We start from the raw sequence: 15,589 nt of genomic DNA on the forward strand, positions 1-15,589 counted from the left end.
ATCAAGACCTTCTGCAATGGGTGGCACAGAATATGAATCTGCAGGTGGAGGAGGTCCCTGAAATAGAGGACCCAGTGGTAGATATCTTATCAGCAGACACGCCTACAAGAGTGGCCTTGTCTTTTATTCGCATTATACAGGCAAATGTTGACACCATCTGGCAATCCCCAGCCTCTATTCCCCCCACAGCTAAGGGGGTAGAGAGGAAGTACATGGTACCTTCCAAAGGGTACGAATATCTGTATGTGCACCCCCCTCCTTGCTCCCTAGTGGTGCAATCAGTCAACGAAAGGGAACATCATGGCCAGCAAGCTCCTGCTCCCAAGTCTAAGGAGGCTAGGCGCATGGACTTGTTGGGCCGTAAAATATATTCTGCAGGGGGCCTCCAACTTAGGGTGGCAAACCAGCAAGCTCTCCTCAGTCGCTACAATTACAGTACGTGGGCATCTATGGGGAAATTCATGGAGCTGATTCCACAAGACTCCCGCCAGTAGTTTGCGGCCCTATTGGAAGAGGGAAAGAAGTAGCGAGAACCTCCCTCCAAGCTTCCTTGGACGCAGCTGACTCGGTGGCCAGAACTCTGGCTTCAGGAGTAGCAATGCAACGAATCTCCTGGCTCCAGGTGTCAGGCCTTCAACCTGAATTACAGCAGACTATACAGGACTTGCCCTTTGAAGGCCAGGGGCTATTTTCTGAAAAAACTGACCCTAGGCTGCAAAGCCTAAAGGACAACAGAATAATTATGCGCTCGCTGGGGATGCACACCCCAGCGACTCAGCGCAGGTCCTTCTGCCCCCAACCTCACCGCACTTACTCCCCGCCTAGGCCACGACAGGAATTTGGCAGAAGACGTGGCCGGGGGAATCACAGGAGGAAGTCTGGCCCCCAAGGGGGTCAAACTCAGGGCCCTCCTAAACCACCTGCGGGGCCCAAACAGAACTTTTGAAGGGGCTCCCGAGGATGGCGCACCAGTTGTTTTCCCGGATCCTTCTCCGCCCTTCGGCAACCGCCTCTCCCATTTCTTCCCTGCGTGGTCCCGGCTAACTTCGGATCATTGGGTTCTGCGCACAGTGGAATTGGGATACCACCTTCAGTTTGTTTCACCCCCCGCCTTCCCACCCTCCCTCCTCGTCCCTCTTCAGGGACCCCTCTCACGAGCAATTCCTCTTACAAGAGGTCCAGACGCTCCTAACCTCAGGAGCTATAGAAGAGGTACCGAAAGACTTGAGGGGCAAGGGGTTTTATTCCCGCTACTTCCTAATCCCCAAGGCAAAGGGTGGTCTAAGACCGATCCTAGACCTGCGAGGACTCAACAAATTTATGATAAATTTGAAGTACCGCATGGTATCCCTGGGGACCATTATCCTGTCATTAGATCCCGGAGACTGGTATGCCACCCTCGATATGAAGGACGCGTATTTCCACATCACAACTTACCTACCACACAGACGGTACCTCCGTTTTGTGGTCAACCAACACCATTTTCAATTTACGGTCCTTCCATTCGGCCTTTCTATGGCCCCACGAGTATTCACAAAATGCATGGCTGTAGTCGTCGCCTCCCTCCGTCGTCATCGGGCCATATCTCGACAATTGGCTCATTCGAGGGACCTCCGAGACACAAGTGAGACATCAGTGGGCATAGTCAAAGATCTCTTCAGGCGATTAGGCCTGATGATCAATATAGAGAAGTCCACTCTGGTTCCCACGCAGAGAATAGACTTCATTGGGGCAATCCTGCCAGAGCCTGCCTACCACAGCCTCGGTTTCAGGCGATGGTAACAATTATTCAAGGCCTCCAAAACTTCCCGACAACATCGGCTTGCACTTGTCTCAGTCTCCTAGGCCACATGGCTGCCTGCATCTTCGTGACCAAACATGCCAGACTACGCCTCCGTCCACTCCAAACTTGGCTCGCCTCAGTATACCGGCCGAGCCAAGACAGCCTGGACAAGATCCTCACTGTTCCCGCGAACATCTTAGGCTCCTTAACCTGGTGGCTGACTCCCACCCTAGTCTGTGCAGGGATGCCATTCCACCCACCGCAACCTTCGATGGCCCTAACCACGGATGCATCATCTCTGGGTTGGGGTGCCCACCTCGAGGGTCTCCGCACTCAAGGCCTCTGGTCAGCTCAAGAGCTAACCTTGCACATCAATGTGTGGGAGCTGAGGGCGGTTCGTATAGTGTGCCAGGTGTTTCGAGAGCATCTCCAAGCAGGAGCATGCTCCTCCCTCCTTTGTCAGGAAGCCATTCAGCTCTGGAACTTTTGCATAGCCCACTCGATCGATCTGGTAGCATCCTTTCTTCCAGGAGTTCAGAACACCCTGGCGGATCACCTCAGCGGATCCTTCCCGTCTCACGAGCGGTCGATTCGTCCGGACGTCATCCATTCTGTTTTCCAGAAGTGGGGCTTTCCCCACATAGACCTCTTCGCCTCTTGCGAGAATTGGAAGTGCCACGTGTTCTGCTCCTTCCAGGGACGTTCCCCGGGCTCCCTCTCGGACGCATTCCTGATAATGTGGAAAGATCATCTCTACGCCTTTCCACCATTGCTGCTGGTCCACAGGGTCCTGCTCAAGGTCCGCAGAGACAAGGGCCGTCCGATTCTGATCGCTTCGGCATGGCCGAGACAACTCTGGTACACCATGTTGTTTGACCTGTCGGTGACCAACCTAATCCCCCTACCCCTCTGTCCGGACCTCATTACTCAAGACCACGGCAGACTTCGCCGCCACAGACCTACAGTCCCTTCACCTCACAGCATGGATGCTGCGTGGTTAAACCAGTCCAAGTTACGTTGCTCCGCCTCGGTCCAGCAGGTTCTTCTGGGTAGTAGGAAGCCTTCCACTAGGTTGACATACCTGGCCAAGTGGAAGCGTTTCTCCTGTTGGTGCGCTCAGCATAATACTGTCCCCACACAGGCACCAGTTCCTACTGTCCTGGAGTATCTCTGGTCCCTAAAACAGCACGGCCTAGCGATCTCATCCATAAAGGTTCACTTGGCGGCCATCTCCGCCTTCCATCCAGGGGAGAACGGGCGCTCTGTCTTTTTGGACCCCATGGTTTCCAGGTTCCTCAAGAACCTGGAACGTTTGTACCCACAGGTTCGACGCCTGCCCCCGACGTGGGACCTCAGTCTGGTTCTATCCAGGCTCATGGGTGCCCCCTTCGAGCCGTTAGCCATCTGCTCGCTGCTGTACCTCTCCTGGAAGACTGCCTTTCTCGTCACCATTACATCGGCAAGGCAGGTATCCGAGCTTTGGGCCCTCAGAGCGGACCCTCCGTATACAGTGTTTCACAAGGACAAGGTACAGCTGCGTCCTCACCCCGCCTTCCTCCCTAAGGTGGTGTCTGCCTTTCAGGTTAATCAGGACATCTTCCTCCAGGTCTTCTTCATGAAACCGCATTCATCACGTTGGGAACAGCAGTTGCATTCCCTGGATGTTCGTATGGCTCTCGCCTTTTACATCGAAAGAACAAAGCCCTTACGAAAGTTTCCCCAACTATTCGTAGCGGTGGCAGACTGGATGAAGGGCCTTCTGGTCTCTTCACAGCGAATTTCATCTTGGATGACGTCTTGCATCCGTGCCTGCTATGACTTGGCTCACAGCCCAGCTAGCCACCTCACTGCCCATTCTACTCGGGCTCAAGCTTCATCTGCTGCCTTCCTGGCCCACATACCAGTCCAGGAGATATGTCAGGCAGCTACTTGGTCATCTGTGCACACCTTCGCGTCACACTACGCGTTGGTACAACAGTCCAGAGATGATGTGGCATTTGTTTCAGCAGTGTTACGTTCTGCGACATCTCACTCTGACCCCACCACCTAGGTAAGGCTTGGGAGTCACCTAATTGGAATCGATATGAGCAAGCACTCGAAGATGAAAAGACGGTTACTCACCTTTGTAAATATTCTTCGAGATGTGTTGCTCATATCCATTCCAAACCCGCCCTCTTTCCCCTCTGTCGGAGTAGCCGGCAAGAAGGAACTGAAGGGCCATTGGGTCGGCAGGAGTATATATCCGGCACCATAATGGCGCCACTCCAGGGGGCGACCCAGCCAACCCACCGAGTGTTGCTAAGGTAAAAATCTTCCGACAATCGTGCACGCAGTGCGCGCACACCTAATTGGAATGGATATGAGCAACACATCTCAAAGAACAACAGTTACAAAGGCGAGTAACCGTCTTTTACTTTGTCCCACTTCTTGTTGATCTCCTCATCTGTATTCCTCTCCTCTTCATCAAGGTCTGCAAGTGCTTGAAACCTGTTCTTTAACTGCAGAATGAAGGCTTTCAGTATTTCAAGGGACTTTAGTTTGTCAATATCATAATGTCTATGTCCCTTGTTTGGTGGACCCACACATCTCAGTTTTAGCTTGATGGAGGCTGTCACAAGGTGGTGGTCACTGCCAACATCTGCACCCCTTCTCATTTTCATGTGTGTCAGTGAGCGTCACCATTAATCATGATATGGTCAATCTGGTTCTTATCTCTGCCATTTGGAGAACACCATGTCAGCTTGTGAATTTCACGATGTTCAAATAGGGTTTGACCAATAGGTCATTCATACAGAAATCAACAAGCCTTTCTCCGTTTTCATTCAGAGTGCCACACCCATGTCTTCCTGTTGCTTTGTCATTGTTTGTGTTGTCCTTACTGACCTTGGCATTCAGGTCTCCCATGACAATAGGTCATGTCATGGTACTCTAACTCTGCCTGTAGTGTAAGGTAGAATTTGTCCTTTACTTCCCCATCACTGTCATTTGTCGGAGCATAACACTTAATCAGGGTGATATTATTATGTTTCCCTTTCAGTCTGGCTCTCATAAGTCTGCCACTGATGGATTTCTATTCAAGCAGGGAATGCTCGACTCCCTTCTTCAAAAGGATGGCAACAACCCTCATGGTGTTGTACATCATCCCATCCAGAAAACAGCAAAGTTTCTCCCACGGCTGTTGTTAATCTTCCTGATCCCATCCATCTGCTCTTGCTGACACCCAGGATGTGTAAGCTGTAGAGTCTCATCTCTGCTGTGACCTGAGCTATTTTCCCTGCTTTTGTACATTTGTCCGTACGTTCCAAAAACCAAGTTTGGCTTTTGTCTTGGTGTTGAGTACTTCAGTCTTCATGCCAGTGGCTTGCTTTTGGCTTTCGCCACTGGCAGTCATATAGGTCATTGACTCCTGAAGGCCATCATGCACAGTAATGGTCAATTTCTCCACTGTTTCCAGAACACATTTTGTTTTTTACAGGACAGGGTTGTTAGTCATGTGCCTAAACCCCAACCTGGAGGACCAGGGTGTCTGTTTTGTCTGGCCCCTATGCCACAGATCAATCCGGTATGGTTGAACCTACCAGGAGCAAAAAGCTCCCGCCAACACAGACTCTGGGGATCATTAGAGCATGCAAGCTGTCCTGCCACAACAACATGACATCTTGGAGTACCTGCTGCACCTTTAGTCATTGGAATTTGGTCTTAGTTCATTGAAAGTGCATCCAGCAGTGATATCTGCATTTTGTCCCCCTATTCAGGGAAGGTCAGTTTTCTCCAGTCCCATGGTGACAAGATTCTTAAAAGGGCTTCTTTGTCTACTCCTCCAGTCCAAGAGCCAGTTCGTCTGTGGAACCTTGACATAGTCCTAGTAGTCTGATGGGACCTCGGTTTTAGCTCTTAGCATCTTGTCCCTTTCCGCTCTTGTCTCAGAAAACTGCATTCCTGGTAGTGATGACATCCACGAGTATGTGAGAGTTGCAGGCTCTGGTGGTGGGGCCTCCTTATACACAATTCTCCAAAGACAAGATGACTTTACAACCATATCTAAAATTTTTGTCTAAATCAGTTTCTCAGCTTCATCTGAACCACGCGGTATACTTACCTGTATTCCTTTTAAGCTGGGTTCGTCTCTGGAGGAGCAGCATCTCCATACATTAGATGTCAGGTGATGTCTATCCTTCTGTCTGGACAGGATGAAAGAGTTCTATGCTTCGCCTCGCCTGTTTGTGTCATATGCAGAGTGTATGAAGGGTCAGGTGGCCTCTTCACAGATGATCTTTAGATTTATACCATCCTGTATCAAGACCGTATATGAAATAAGTCAGTGGGTGTGAGCTCATTCGACGAGAGTGCAAGAAATGTCAGTAGTGTTCCTCAGTGACATTTCCACATTGAACATTTGCATGACTGGCACGTGGTCTTCCATAGGTACATTTACAAACTGCTGTGCCATCACCGCATCTTCCAAGGTGGATTCAACTTTCAGAAAGGTTGTCCTGCAATCCTTGTTTAGGTAGACTCTGAGTCCCTCCTGAAAGGGGGGGGCAGGGCAGGGTACTGCTTGTGAGTCATCTAAATGGATTTACACAGCTGCTTCTACTCACTGTAAGTAATCGTTTTTTCTTCAATTGTTTTTTTGAGATGTGATGTAGATTTGTATTCCTTGACCCACCTTCTGTCCCCTCTGCCTTAGAGTCTCATCTCTGGGCATTCAGTGCAAGGAGACTGGGGGAGGGTTGGAGCAGCGCCACCTCATGCGACCAGGTGAGGGTCTGTGGCCATGAGGCATGAGCTTCGCCCCTCTGTGGGTACTGCTAGGCAAATTCTCCTGCTCCAGTGCATCAGGTGTGCATACACCTAAGTGGAATACACATCTGCATTACATCTCAAAGAACCACTGTTACAGTTACTCTATCTAGAAGAAAAATCTGTCTGACTATGCCAGGTTTCAGTTAGCATGGAACTTTTGTCTTTGACATTTTAAAACAGATACTTTGAATGGAAACTATCAGAATATTAATCCTTGTCAATGGTATAGGTTTTTCAATAGAGTGCGGCTTCCAGGTGCTGCTGAATTACAGCCTGCTTTTTTTTAAGGATAGTTGCCCTTTGCTCAAGGAATGCTGTGTTAGTTGTGTGTGTTCCCTTAATAATTGGCTCTTCTTCGAGTGCTTGCTCATATCCATTCCATGTAGGTGTGTGCGCGCCATGTGCATGTCCGTCGGAGACTTTTACCCTAGCAACTCAGTGGGTCGGCTGGGCGCCCCCTGGAGTGGCGCCGCTATGGCCGCGGATATATACCCCAGCCAACCCACCCACTCCTCAGTTCCTTCTTACCGCCCGTGTCGGTCGTTGGAATTGTGGAGTGTAGCGTAGCTGATCTCCACCTCCCTAGCATTCTCTCAATTTTCTATTCTCATTGTGTATATAGTTCTCTAAGTTGTTAATTTAGATAGAGTAGTTAGTTTTAGTTGATTAGTATAGTTTAGTTAGTTAGCGGGTTCTGGGCTTAGGCCCTTCCCGCCCCGGGGCCGGAGCTCATGCCCAGCTCTCCGGGATTCAAGCCGTGCTCGGCTTGCCATCGCCCGATGCCGACGGGGGATCCACATTCCTCCTGCTTGAAGTGCCTGGGGGAGTCGCACTTAACAGCTAAGTGCCCAATTTGTAAGTCGTTCAAGCCTCGTACAAAGAAAGAGAGGGACATTAGACTTAAACAACTCCTCATGGAGGCGGCTCTAACCCCTCCGTCCTCGGCACCGAGCGGCCCCCTTCGGAACCGAAAAGTAGCTCTTCGGCACCAGGCCGAACCGGTGCATCATCTACTCCTCGGCACCGGATGCCTGCTTCCAAGTCAGGCCACAGCCGCTCGCTCTCGCCGCAAGCGAGAAAGCCTAAGACCCCTGCCGACCCGGCACCGCCCATGGTGCGGCAAATGGGCACGGCTCTAACGCACCGGCCGGTGCCTGCAGCCACGGTACCGTCTGCTGAGCCGTTGCCGTCGACTCTGGTTCGCCAAGGGCCGTTGAGTCCGGCACCTATCTCCCCGGCACCCGCCGCGGTTGAGTTGATTGTCCCATCCACGCCGGAAGTCTGTGAAGTGGCGAGGGACTTGATCGCAATTTCAGATGCGGCACCGCCGCCACCGCCGGTGTGGGTAGTCCGATCGCTTGGGAAGCCGGCCCTGATCCGTCCACCATCAGTCGGCGCCCCGGACCGGCACCGCTCCCGATCACGGTCCCGTCGCTGTTCAAGATCTCGGCACAGTTCACGGTCGTCCCGCCGCTCGCAGTCCCGGCACCGCTCCTTGACACGGTGCCGGTCGGACTCGCAGCACCGTTCCCGTTCTCGGTCGCCCTCGTATTACTCTCAGCGCCGTTCCAGGTCTTGGCACCGTTCCAGGTCTCGGCACCGAAGCTCTCGGTCACGGTCGACCTCCCGGCACCGTCCAGGTCGCAGGTCCCGGACCAGATCGCGGCACCGGAGTACCTCACGGCACCGTTCCCCGGTGCGCAAGAGCACCAGGTCGGTGGGAACATCTGCCCAAGGCCTATCTGCTCCACCATGGCCTTCTCGACACCCCTCAGCTTCGTCCCGGGCAGGTAGCCTCTACTCCCAAGATCGGGAAGCAGATGTGCCGGAGGCTTTATTCCAGGACTCCCACTCTGAATCGCAGGCAGTTCAGCAGTGGCCTTTTTGGACACCTTAGGCTTACCACCAGGCCCAAGGGGCTCCCGTAGTTCCATCTCGGACGGTCCCTGCCGAACGCCGGGCCCCAGAGGCAACAGTGAGTCACCCTCCGCCAGCTGGTACGGATGCTCAGCCGCCTCCTACCACCACCTCGCCTGAACGCCTGGAGCAGGAGCCCCAACAGGAGGAGCTCATCCAGGAGGTCCTCCGACCCGGTGGTTCCTCTTCTTCCTCACCGGACGAGGCGGTGGCGGGCGCGTCGTCCACGAGCCCGCCCCCACTAGACCTTGCTGCACATCAAGACCTCCTCAGACGAATGGAACTCAACATTAACATCGAGATGGAGGAGGTCACAGAGGTTGACGACCCAGTCTGCAGCATTTTGTCGGCAGACACGCCTACCAGGGTGGCTCTACCTTTTATCAAGACCATCCAGGCAAAAAAGGATAAGTTGTGGCAAACGCCAGCTTCTATTCCGCCGACGGTGAAAGGAGTCGAGCGGAAATACATGGTGCCATCCCAAGGGTATGAATACCTTTATATGCATCCGCCTCCTTCTTCTCTGGTCGTTCAGTCGGTTAACGACAGGGAGCGGCATGGCCAGCCGGCCCCCGCACCAAAATCTAAAGAGGCCAGGCGTATGGACCTTCTGGGCCGTAAGGTATACTCGGCGGGCACCCTCCAGCTGCGCGTAGCCAATCAGCATGCCTTGCTGAGTCGTTACGACTTCAACACCTGGACTGAAATGGACAAGTTTCAGGAATTGCTCCCCTCGGATTCCCGCCAGGAGTATAAAGCCTTCCTAGCAGAAGGGAAAAAGGTGGCAAGGACCTCCTTGCAGGCTTCCCTTGATGCGGCGGATTCCGCGGCCAGGTCTATAGCGACCGGAATCACCATGCAGCGTATTGCCTGGCTGCAGGCCTCCACTCTTCCGCCCGAGCTTCAGTACACCTTGCAGGACTTGCCCTTCGAGGGCAGTGCTTTGTTCTCGGACAAAACAGATTCTAGACTCCAGAACTTAAAAGATGGCAGAGTCACGATGCGCAACCTGGGTATGCACACTCCCGTAACCCAGCAACGCACCTACCGCCCTCAGCATTTCCGTCCGTACTTTGTACCCCGACGGGGTCAGGGTTTCAATAGACGCCGAGGGTGAGGAGGCCGTAGACAGTATTCGGGCCCTCAGTCTGGCCAGAATTGCGGCTCCTCTAAGCCGCAGTCGGACCCAAAGTCGTCCTTTTGAAGGCGCGCCCGGGGACAGCATACCTTTTCCTGTCTCGGATCATTCCCCCCCGTTCTCCAACCGCCTCTCTTATTTTTTCCCGGCGTGGTCCCTCTTGACCGCAGATGTCTGGGTTCTGCGCACTGTGAAGCACGGATACCACCTCCAGTTTGCTTCACCCCCGCCTTTCCGCCCTCCCTCCCAGTCCCTCTTCAGGGACCCCTCTCACGAGCACCTCCTTTTACAAGAGGTCCGAACGCTCCTCATTATCGGAGCGATAGAGGAGGTTCCACGGAACGACTGGGGCAAAGGTTTTTACTCCCGCTACTTTCTGATTCCAAAGTCAAAAGGGGGTCTCAGGCCGATTCTCGACCTCAGAGGCCTCAACAAATTTCTAGTAAAGTTTAAAGTTCCGCATGGTCTCCCTAGGGACCATTATCCCTTCCTTGGACCCCGGGGACTGGTATGCTGCCCTCGACATGAAAGACGCTTACTTTCATATAGCCCTCTTTCCTCCACACAGACAATACCTCCGCTTCGTAGCGGGCCATCGCCATTTCCAGTTTGCAGTCCTACCCTTTGGCCTCTCCACAGCACCTCGAGTCTTCACGAAGTGCATGGCGGTGGTGGCCGCCCACCTCCGTCGCCAAGGGCTCCACGTGTTCCCCTACCTGGACGATTGGCTCCTCAAGGGGGCCTCTCGAGAACAGACCGCGGAACATGTGCGAGTGGCATTGGCCCTGTTCACGAATCTCGGCCTGTTGCTCAATACGGACAAATCCACCCTGGTTCCTACACAGAGGCTGGACTTCATAGGAGCGACCTTGGACTCCACTCGGGCCAAAGCCTGTCTCCCTCAGCCAAGGTTCCTGGCGTTGACGTCCATTGTCCGCAGCCTTCAGGCTTTCCCTACGGCCTCGGTCCGCACCTGCCTCACTCTGATAGGACACATGGCGGCGTGTACGTTCGTCACCAAATACGCCAGGCTTCGGCTCCGTCCGTTTCAAACATGGTTACATTCGGTGTACCGCCCGGCCAGAGACTCGCTGGACACCCTGGTCACCGTTCCATTGAGTGCACTTCGGTCCCTCAACTGGTGGCTGAACCCCTCCATGGTCTGTGCGGGGCTGCCCTTTCACCCGCCCCAACCAACACTGTCCTTGACGACGGACATGTCTTCTCTCGGCTGGGGAGCCCACCTAGGTCATCTGCGCACCCAGGGCCTGTGGTCACCAGAGGAGCTCTCCCTCCACATAAACGTGCGGGAGCTCAGAGCAGTTCGCCTAACCTGCCAGGCGTTCCGCAGGCCTCTGTCCGGCCGTTGTGTCTCCGTCCTTGCGGACAACACAACGGCCATGTACTACATAAACAAACAGGGCGGGACTCGCTCCTCCCCACTTTGTGCAGAGGCCATCCACTTGTGGGAATTTTGCCTGGCTCATGCGATCGACCTGGTGGCCTCCTTTCTCCCGGGAGTTCGGAACACTCTCGTGGATCGATTGAGCAGGTCCTTCCTGTGCCATGAGTGGTCCATAAGACCGGACATTATCCACTCGATCTTCCGCAAGTGGGGCTTTCCCCAGGTGGACATCTTCGCGACACGCGCGAACAGGAAATGCCAAACGTTCTGCTCGTTCCAGGGGCACTCTCCAGGGTCGATCTCAGACGCGTTCCTCATCCAGTGGACGCACCACCTGCTTTACGCGTTTCCCCCCTTCCCTCTAGTCCACAAAGTTTTGTTGAAGCTCCGGCAAGACAGGGCTCACCTGATCCTGATTGCCCCAGCATGGGCCAGACAACCGTGGTACTCCACGTTGCTCAGCCTCTCGGTTTCCCTGCCGATCACCCTCCCCCTCTGCCCGGACCTCATAACACAGGAGCACGGGACTCTTCGCCACCCGGACCTCCCCGCTCTCCACCTCACGGCGTGGCTCCTGCGTGGCTAGACGCCTCTGAGCTACGCTGCTCCGCCCCTGTGCAGCACGTCTTGCTCAGCAGCAGGAAACCTTCCACTCGGTCCACGTACTTGGCCAAGTGGAAGCGCTTCTCATTGTGGTGTGAGTCACGTACTTTGGTACCCATGGAGGTTCCCGTTCCAACCATTTTGGACTACCTGTGGTTCCTTAAGCAACAAGGCCTTGCTATTTCTTCCCTGAAAGTGCACTTAGCGTCCATATCCGCCTTCCACCCTGGCGAACTTGGACACTCAGTGTTCTCTCACCCGGTGGTCATTAGATTCCGCAGGGGGCTGGAACGCCTCTACCCTCCGGTCCGTCGCCCCGCCTCTACCTGGGACCTCAATCTGGTACTGACCAGGCTCATGGGGCCACCCTTTGAGCCACTGGCAACCTGTTCTCTTCTCTACCTTTCGTTGAAGACGGTCTTTCTGGTTGCCATTACTTCGGCCCGCAGGGTCTCCGAGCTACGGGCCCTGACTGTAGACCCTCCTTACATGGTCTTTCATAAAGACAAAGTGCAGCTAAGGCCGCATCCCACTTTTCTGCCTAAAGTGGTTTTGGCCTTCCATACTAATCGGGACATCTTCCTCTCGGTCTTCTGCCCAAAGCCTCACGCATCTCCCCGGGAGCAGCGCTTACATTCCTTAGATGTCCGCAGGGCACTTGCCTTCTACATCGATCGCACCAGGCCCTTTCGTAAGTCCCCTCAGCTCTTCGTGGCCGTAGCGGATCGTATGAAAGGCCTCCCTATCTCCACTCAGAGAATTTCATCGTGGCTCACGACCTGCATCTGCACGTGCTATGACTTGGCCCATGTTCTGGCGGGCCACCTCACTGCCCATTCCACGAGAGCTCAGGCTTCCTCGGCTGCCTTCCTGGCGCACGTACCGATCCAGGAGATCTGCAGAGCAGCAACCTGGTCCTCGGTGCACACGTTTACCTCGCACTATGCTTTGGTGCAGCAGTCTAGAGACGATGCCGCCTTTGGTTCGGCAGTTTTGCACTTGGCCACGTCTCGCTCCGACCCCCCGCCTAGGTAAGGCTTGGGAATCACCTACATGGAATGGATATGAGCAAGCACTCGAAGAAGAAAAGCCGGTTACTCACCGTTGTAACTGTTGTTCTTCGAGATGTGTTGCTCATATCCATTCCACACCCACCCTCCTTCCCCACTGTCGGAGTAGCCAGCAAGAAGGAACTGAGGAGTGGGTGGGTCGGCTGGGGTATATATCCGCGGCCACAGTGGCGCCACTCCAGGGGGCGCCCAGCCGACCCACTGAGTTGCTAGGGTAAAAGTCTCCGACGAACGTGCACGCGGCGCGCACACACCTACATGGAATGGATATGAGCAACACATCTTGAAGAACAACAGTTACAACGGTGAGTAACCGTCTTTTATATTTATGGGATATTAATCATATTAAATACTAAAAATAGCCTTTAGGTGGTATAGAGAAGGTTGGACTTAAATGTTCAGATTAGAAAAAATGCGGTAAACCTAAAACAAATGTGGATCCTGACCTCTTTCCAGTCTGAGACTTTGAGCAATACCTCTCTTCCTATAAAAGTAGAGAGACTAGTCCATAAAGCTCTGAGGCTTGGTGTCAGCCTTTTCATTCTTATTTCATCTTCTGGATGCTGCTCTAATTTTCACCAGATGGTTATTATTCTCAGGGGACTATATCCCATCTTTGAGTAGTCCAAGTGCAGCTATTTTTCCTTCCTGCCCCTGACATACCCCCAGCAGTGGCAAGAACTATGTCATCGGTGTTTTCAGGCTGAGAAGTGCAGTCCAAATGTCTCGGATTGATGCAGAGATTATTCCTAGAAAGAAAATCATTGGATAATTAATTTCCCATTTTCTTTTTTGATTAAATTCATGTTTGGCTTTTTTAGATGAAAAAGAAGGCTAAAGAAGCATTAGAATCAGATGCTGAAGAAGAACACTACAAGGTGCCAGAATATAAAACAGTAATAAACATCTCCTCGAAAGACCAGCTGAACATTACACTATCTAAATGTGGACTACAAATGTTGAGTAACCTGGGCATGGTAAGAAATATCACCTATCTATTTAAATGGAACTTCCTCACAATTAAGAAATTCAGTGTTAGATTGGGTGACTTTTTGTGCAGGTAATCCAGATTTAAATAACATTTTAGTATTTGGTACCACTTGGGGTTATTTGTGCTTTGAAATATATATTTTAACAAATTTATTTTGTTCTTTAGGCATTTGCTGAAGCAGCTAGCAAAACTTCAGACATCTTCAAAAAAGATCAAGCACCATTTGTAATAATGAATTCCTTAGGACTTCCCATCACTGTCTCACCCAGTGATTCCTTTAAAGTCCTTAATGTTGAGTCTGGAGCAAAAACATTTCATTTAAAAGATGGGGAAAGTTTAAATATGGAGTTTCTCAGAACTAAAAGTGAGAGTGACCAGTTCACAGCAATGACCACCCTAAGCAGCAAAATGTTTTACATTCAACTCAGTAAGTTGCATAATAAATCTTCTGCTTTTGTATACATCAGTAGTGCATATTCCCAGTGAAGAAGATAATGTGCGTTTCATATGTTTTTTATTACTTGAAAGGGATAATTTCTGGCTTTCCAATGACATAGCAATATCTGAAATCTTACTTGAGAGTCACATCAGATTCGTTTTGTGTGTATGTAAATATTTTCAAATTTACATATGATACACTTGAGCATAATTACTGTTGTCTGCTCGTTTAGTCTATGCCATAATAATGTAGGCCCCAATTTTTGGACAGGCCTTGTCTCAGTCTATGATTTTTGTGTCTGGAAACAAGTAGTTCAGTCTTCATTTGCATACACAACGTTGAGTGCAAAATTGTGCCTCCAAAATTTGAGTTTGTTTCTAGAAAGTTTAAGCATTTATATATTGTGCTCCTGGAAAAGGTGATTTTTAATAAAGATTTTAAAGAAAATTAGCATGGTTTATTAATTCAAAAATAATGAACCTATTTTAATACTGTATAGCTTGCAGTTGAATAATGTTGATAATGCTAGTTTATTAATTGTGAATTTGGGACTTTTCAAAACTAGTTTGTCAGAGCACCTTCAATCACTTATTTCATTATTACAGTGAAACATTAATGAGTGAAGCTACTTTTTTTAAAAAAGATGCAAAACATAATGTCAGTTATCAATCTTTGCAAAACAATTTTTGATGATTTGTAATGGTAAAAGAAACATTAAAAATATTAGAGATTAACTCATCCTTTCTGGAAATAATTTTGTAGCATTAACCAAACTACTGTGCAACTTTACTTCTAAGAGAGTGACATTCAGATCAGAAATAGCATAATTCCATATTATATTTTGTAAACTGGTGAATATTCTTCGTTTCCAGAGCAATTGTTACAGTTAAAATTCTTGAACACAGACTTTTTGTATGAATTGTTGTTTTTTCAGATGTATGTACTTGCTGCTTTGATTGCTTCATTAATTTATAATTGTGTATTTTTTCAACTTTAAGGGCCTCATAAACACTCCACTGCTGACAAGATTCCGTTGACAAAAGTTGGTCGATGTCTTTATAGAGTAAGACATGAGGAGTCGGGTGTTGAAAGATCCATTGTTTGTCAAATTGATACGGTCGAAGGGAGTAAGATGATAACTGTACGTTCTCCTGTACAGGTACTACAGTTTTCTTACAATACCTTTTTATAAGACTGTTAATCTGGGTGACTTTATTATAATTCCACGTCACCCATGTTTGCAACCATGTTTTAAGAACAGTTATTGAGAGAACTGTTGTAGCACAGATTCTCTTACCAGTGTGGACTGGAATTGTTTTAGCACTGTTACAGATAATCATTAGAGAGATTTTACAGCACTTGCTTTATAGAATACATTTCACAACAAAAAAAGCCTATTCACATTGACCAGGGAAACAACTATAATATAGTTTCAAC

The 15,589-nt window shown here is 50.7% G+C and overlaps 1 protein-coding gene across 4 annotated transcripts in view; it reads left to right on the forward strand.

Annotated features, from left to right (window-relative positions):
- VPS13A (vacuolar protein sorting 13 homolog A) overlaps positions 1-15,589 on the forward strand; it is a 303,373-nt gene that overhangs the window by 181,846 nt on the left and 105,938 nt on the right. For all 4 annotated transcript variants that reach the window (XM_039545239.1, XM_039545242.1, XM_039545240.1 and 1 more), the window contains 3 exons: positions 13,544-13,699; positions 13,879-14,140; positions 15,151-15,311. In XM_039545239.1, the coding sequence (XP_039401173.1) occupies positions 13,544-13,699; positions 13,879-14,140; positions 15,151-15,311 (579 nt within the window). The remainder of the gene's footprint in view (positions 1-13,543; positions 13,700-13,878; positions 14,141-15,150; positions 15,312-15,589) is intronic.

The sequence above is a fragment of the Mauremys reevesii genome, linkage group 6 (assembly GCF_016161935.1).
Source record: "Mauremys reevesii isolate NIE-2019 linkage group 6, ASM1616193v1, whole genome shotgun sequence".
Taxonomy (NCBI): Eukaryota; Metazoa; Chordata; order Testudines; family Geoemydidae; genus Mauremys; species Mauremys reevesii.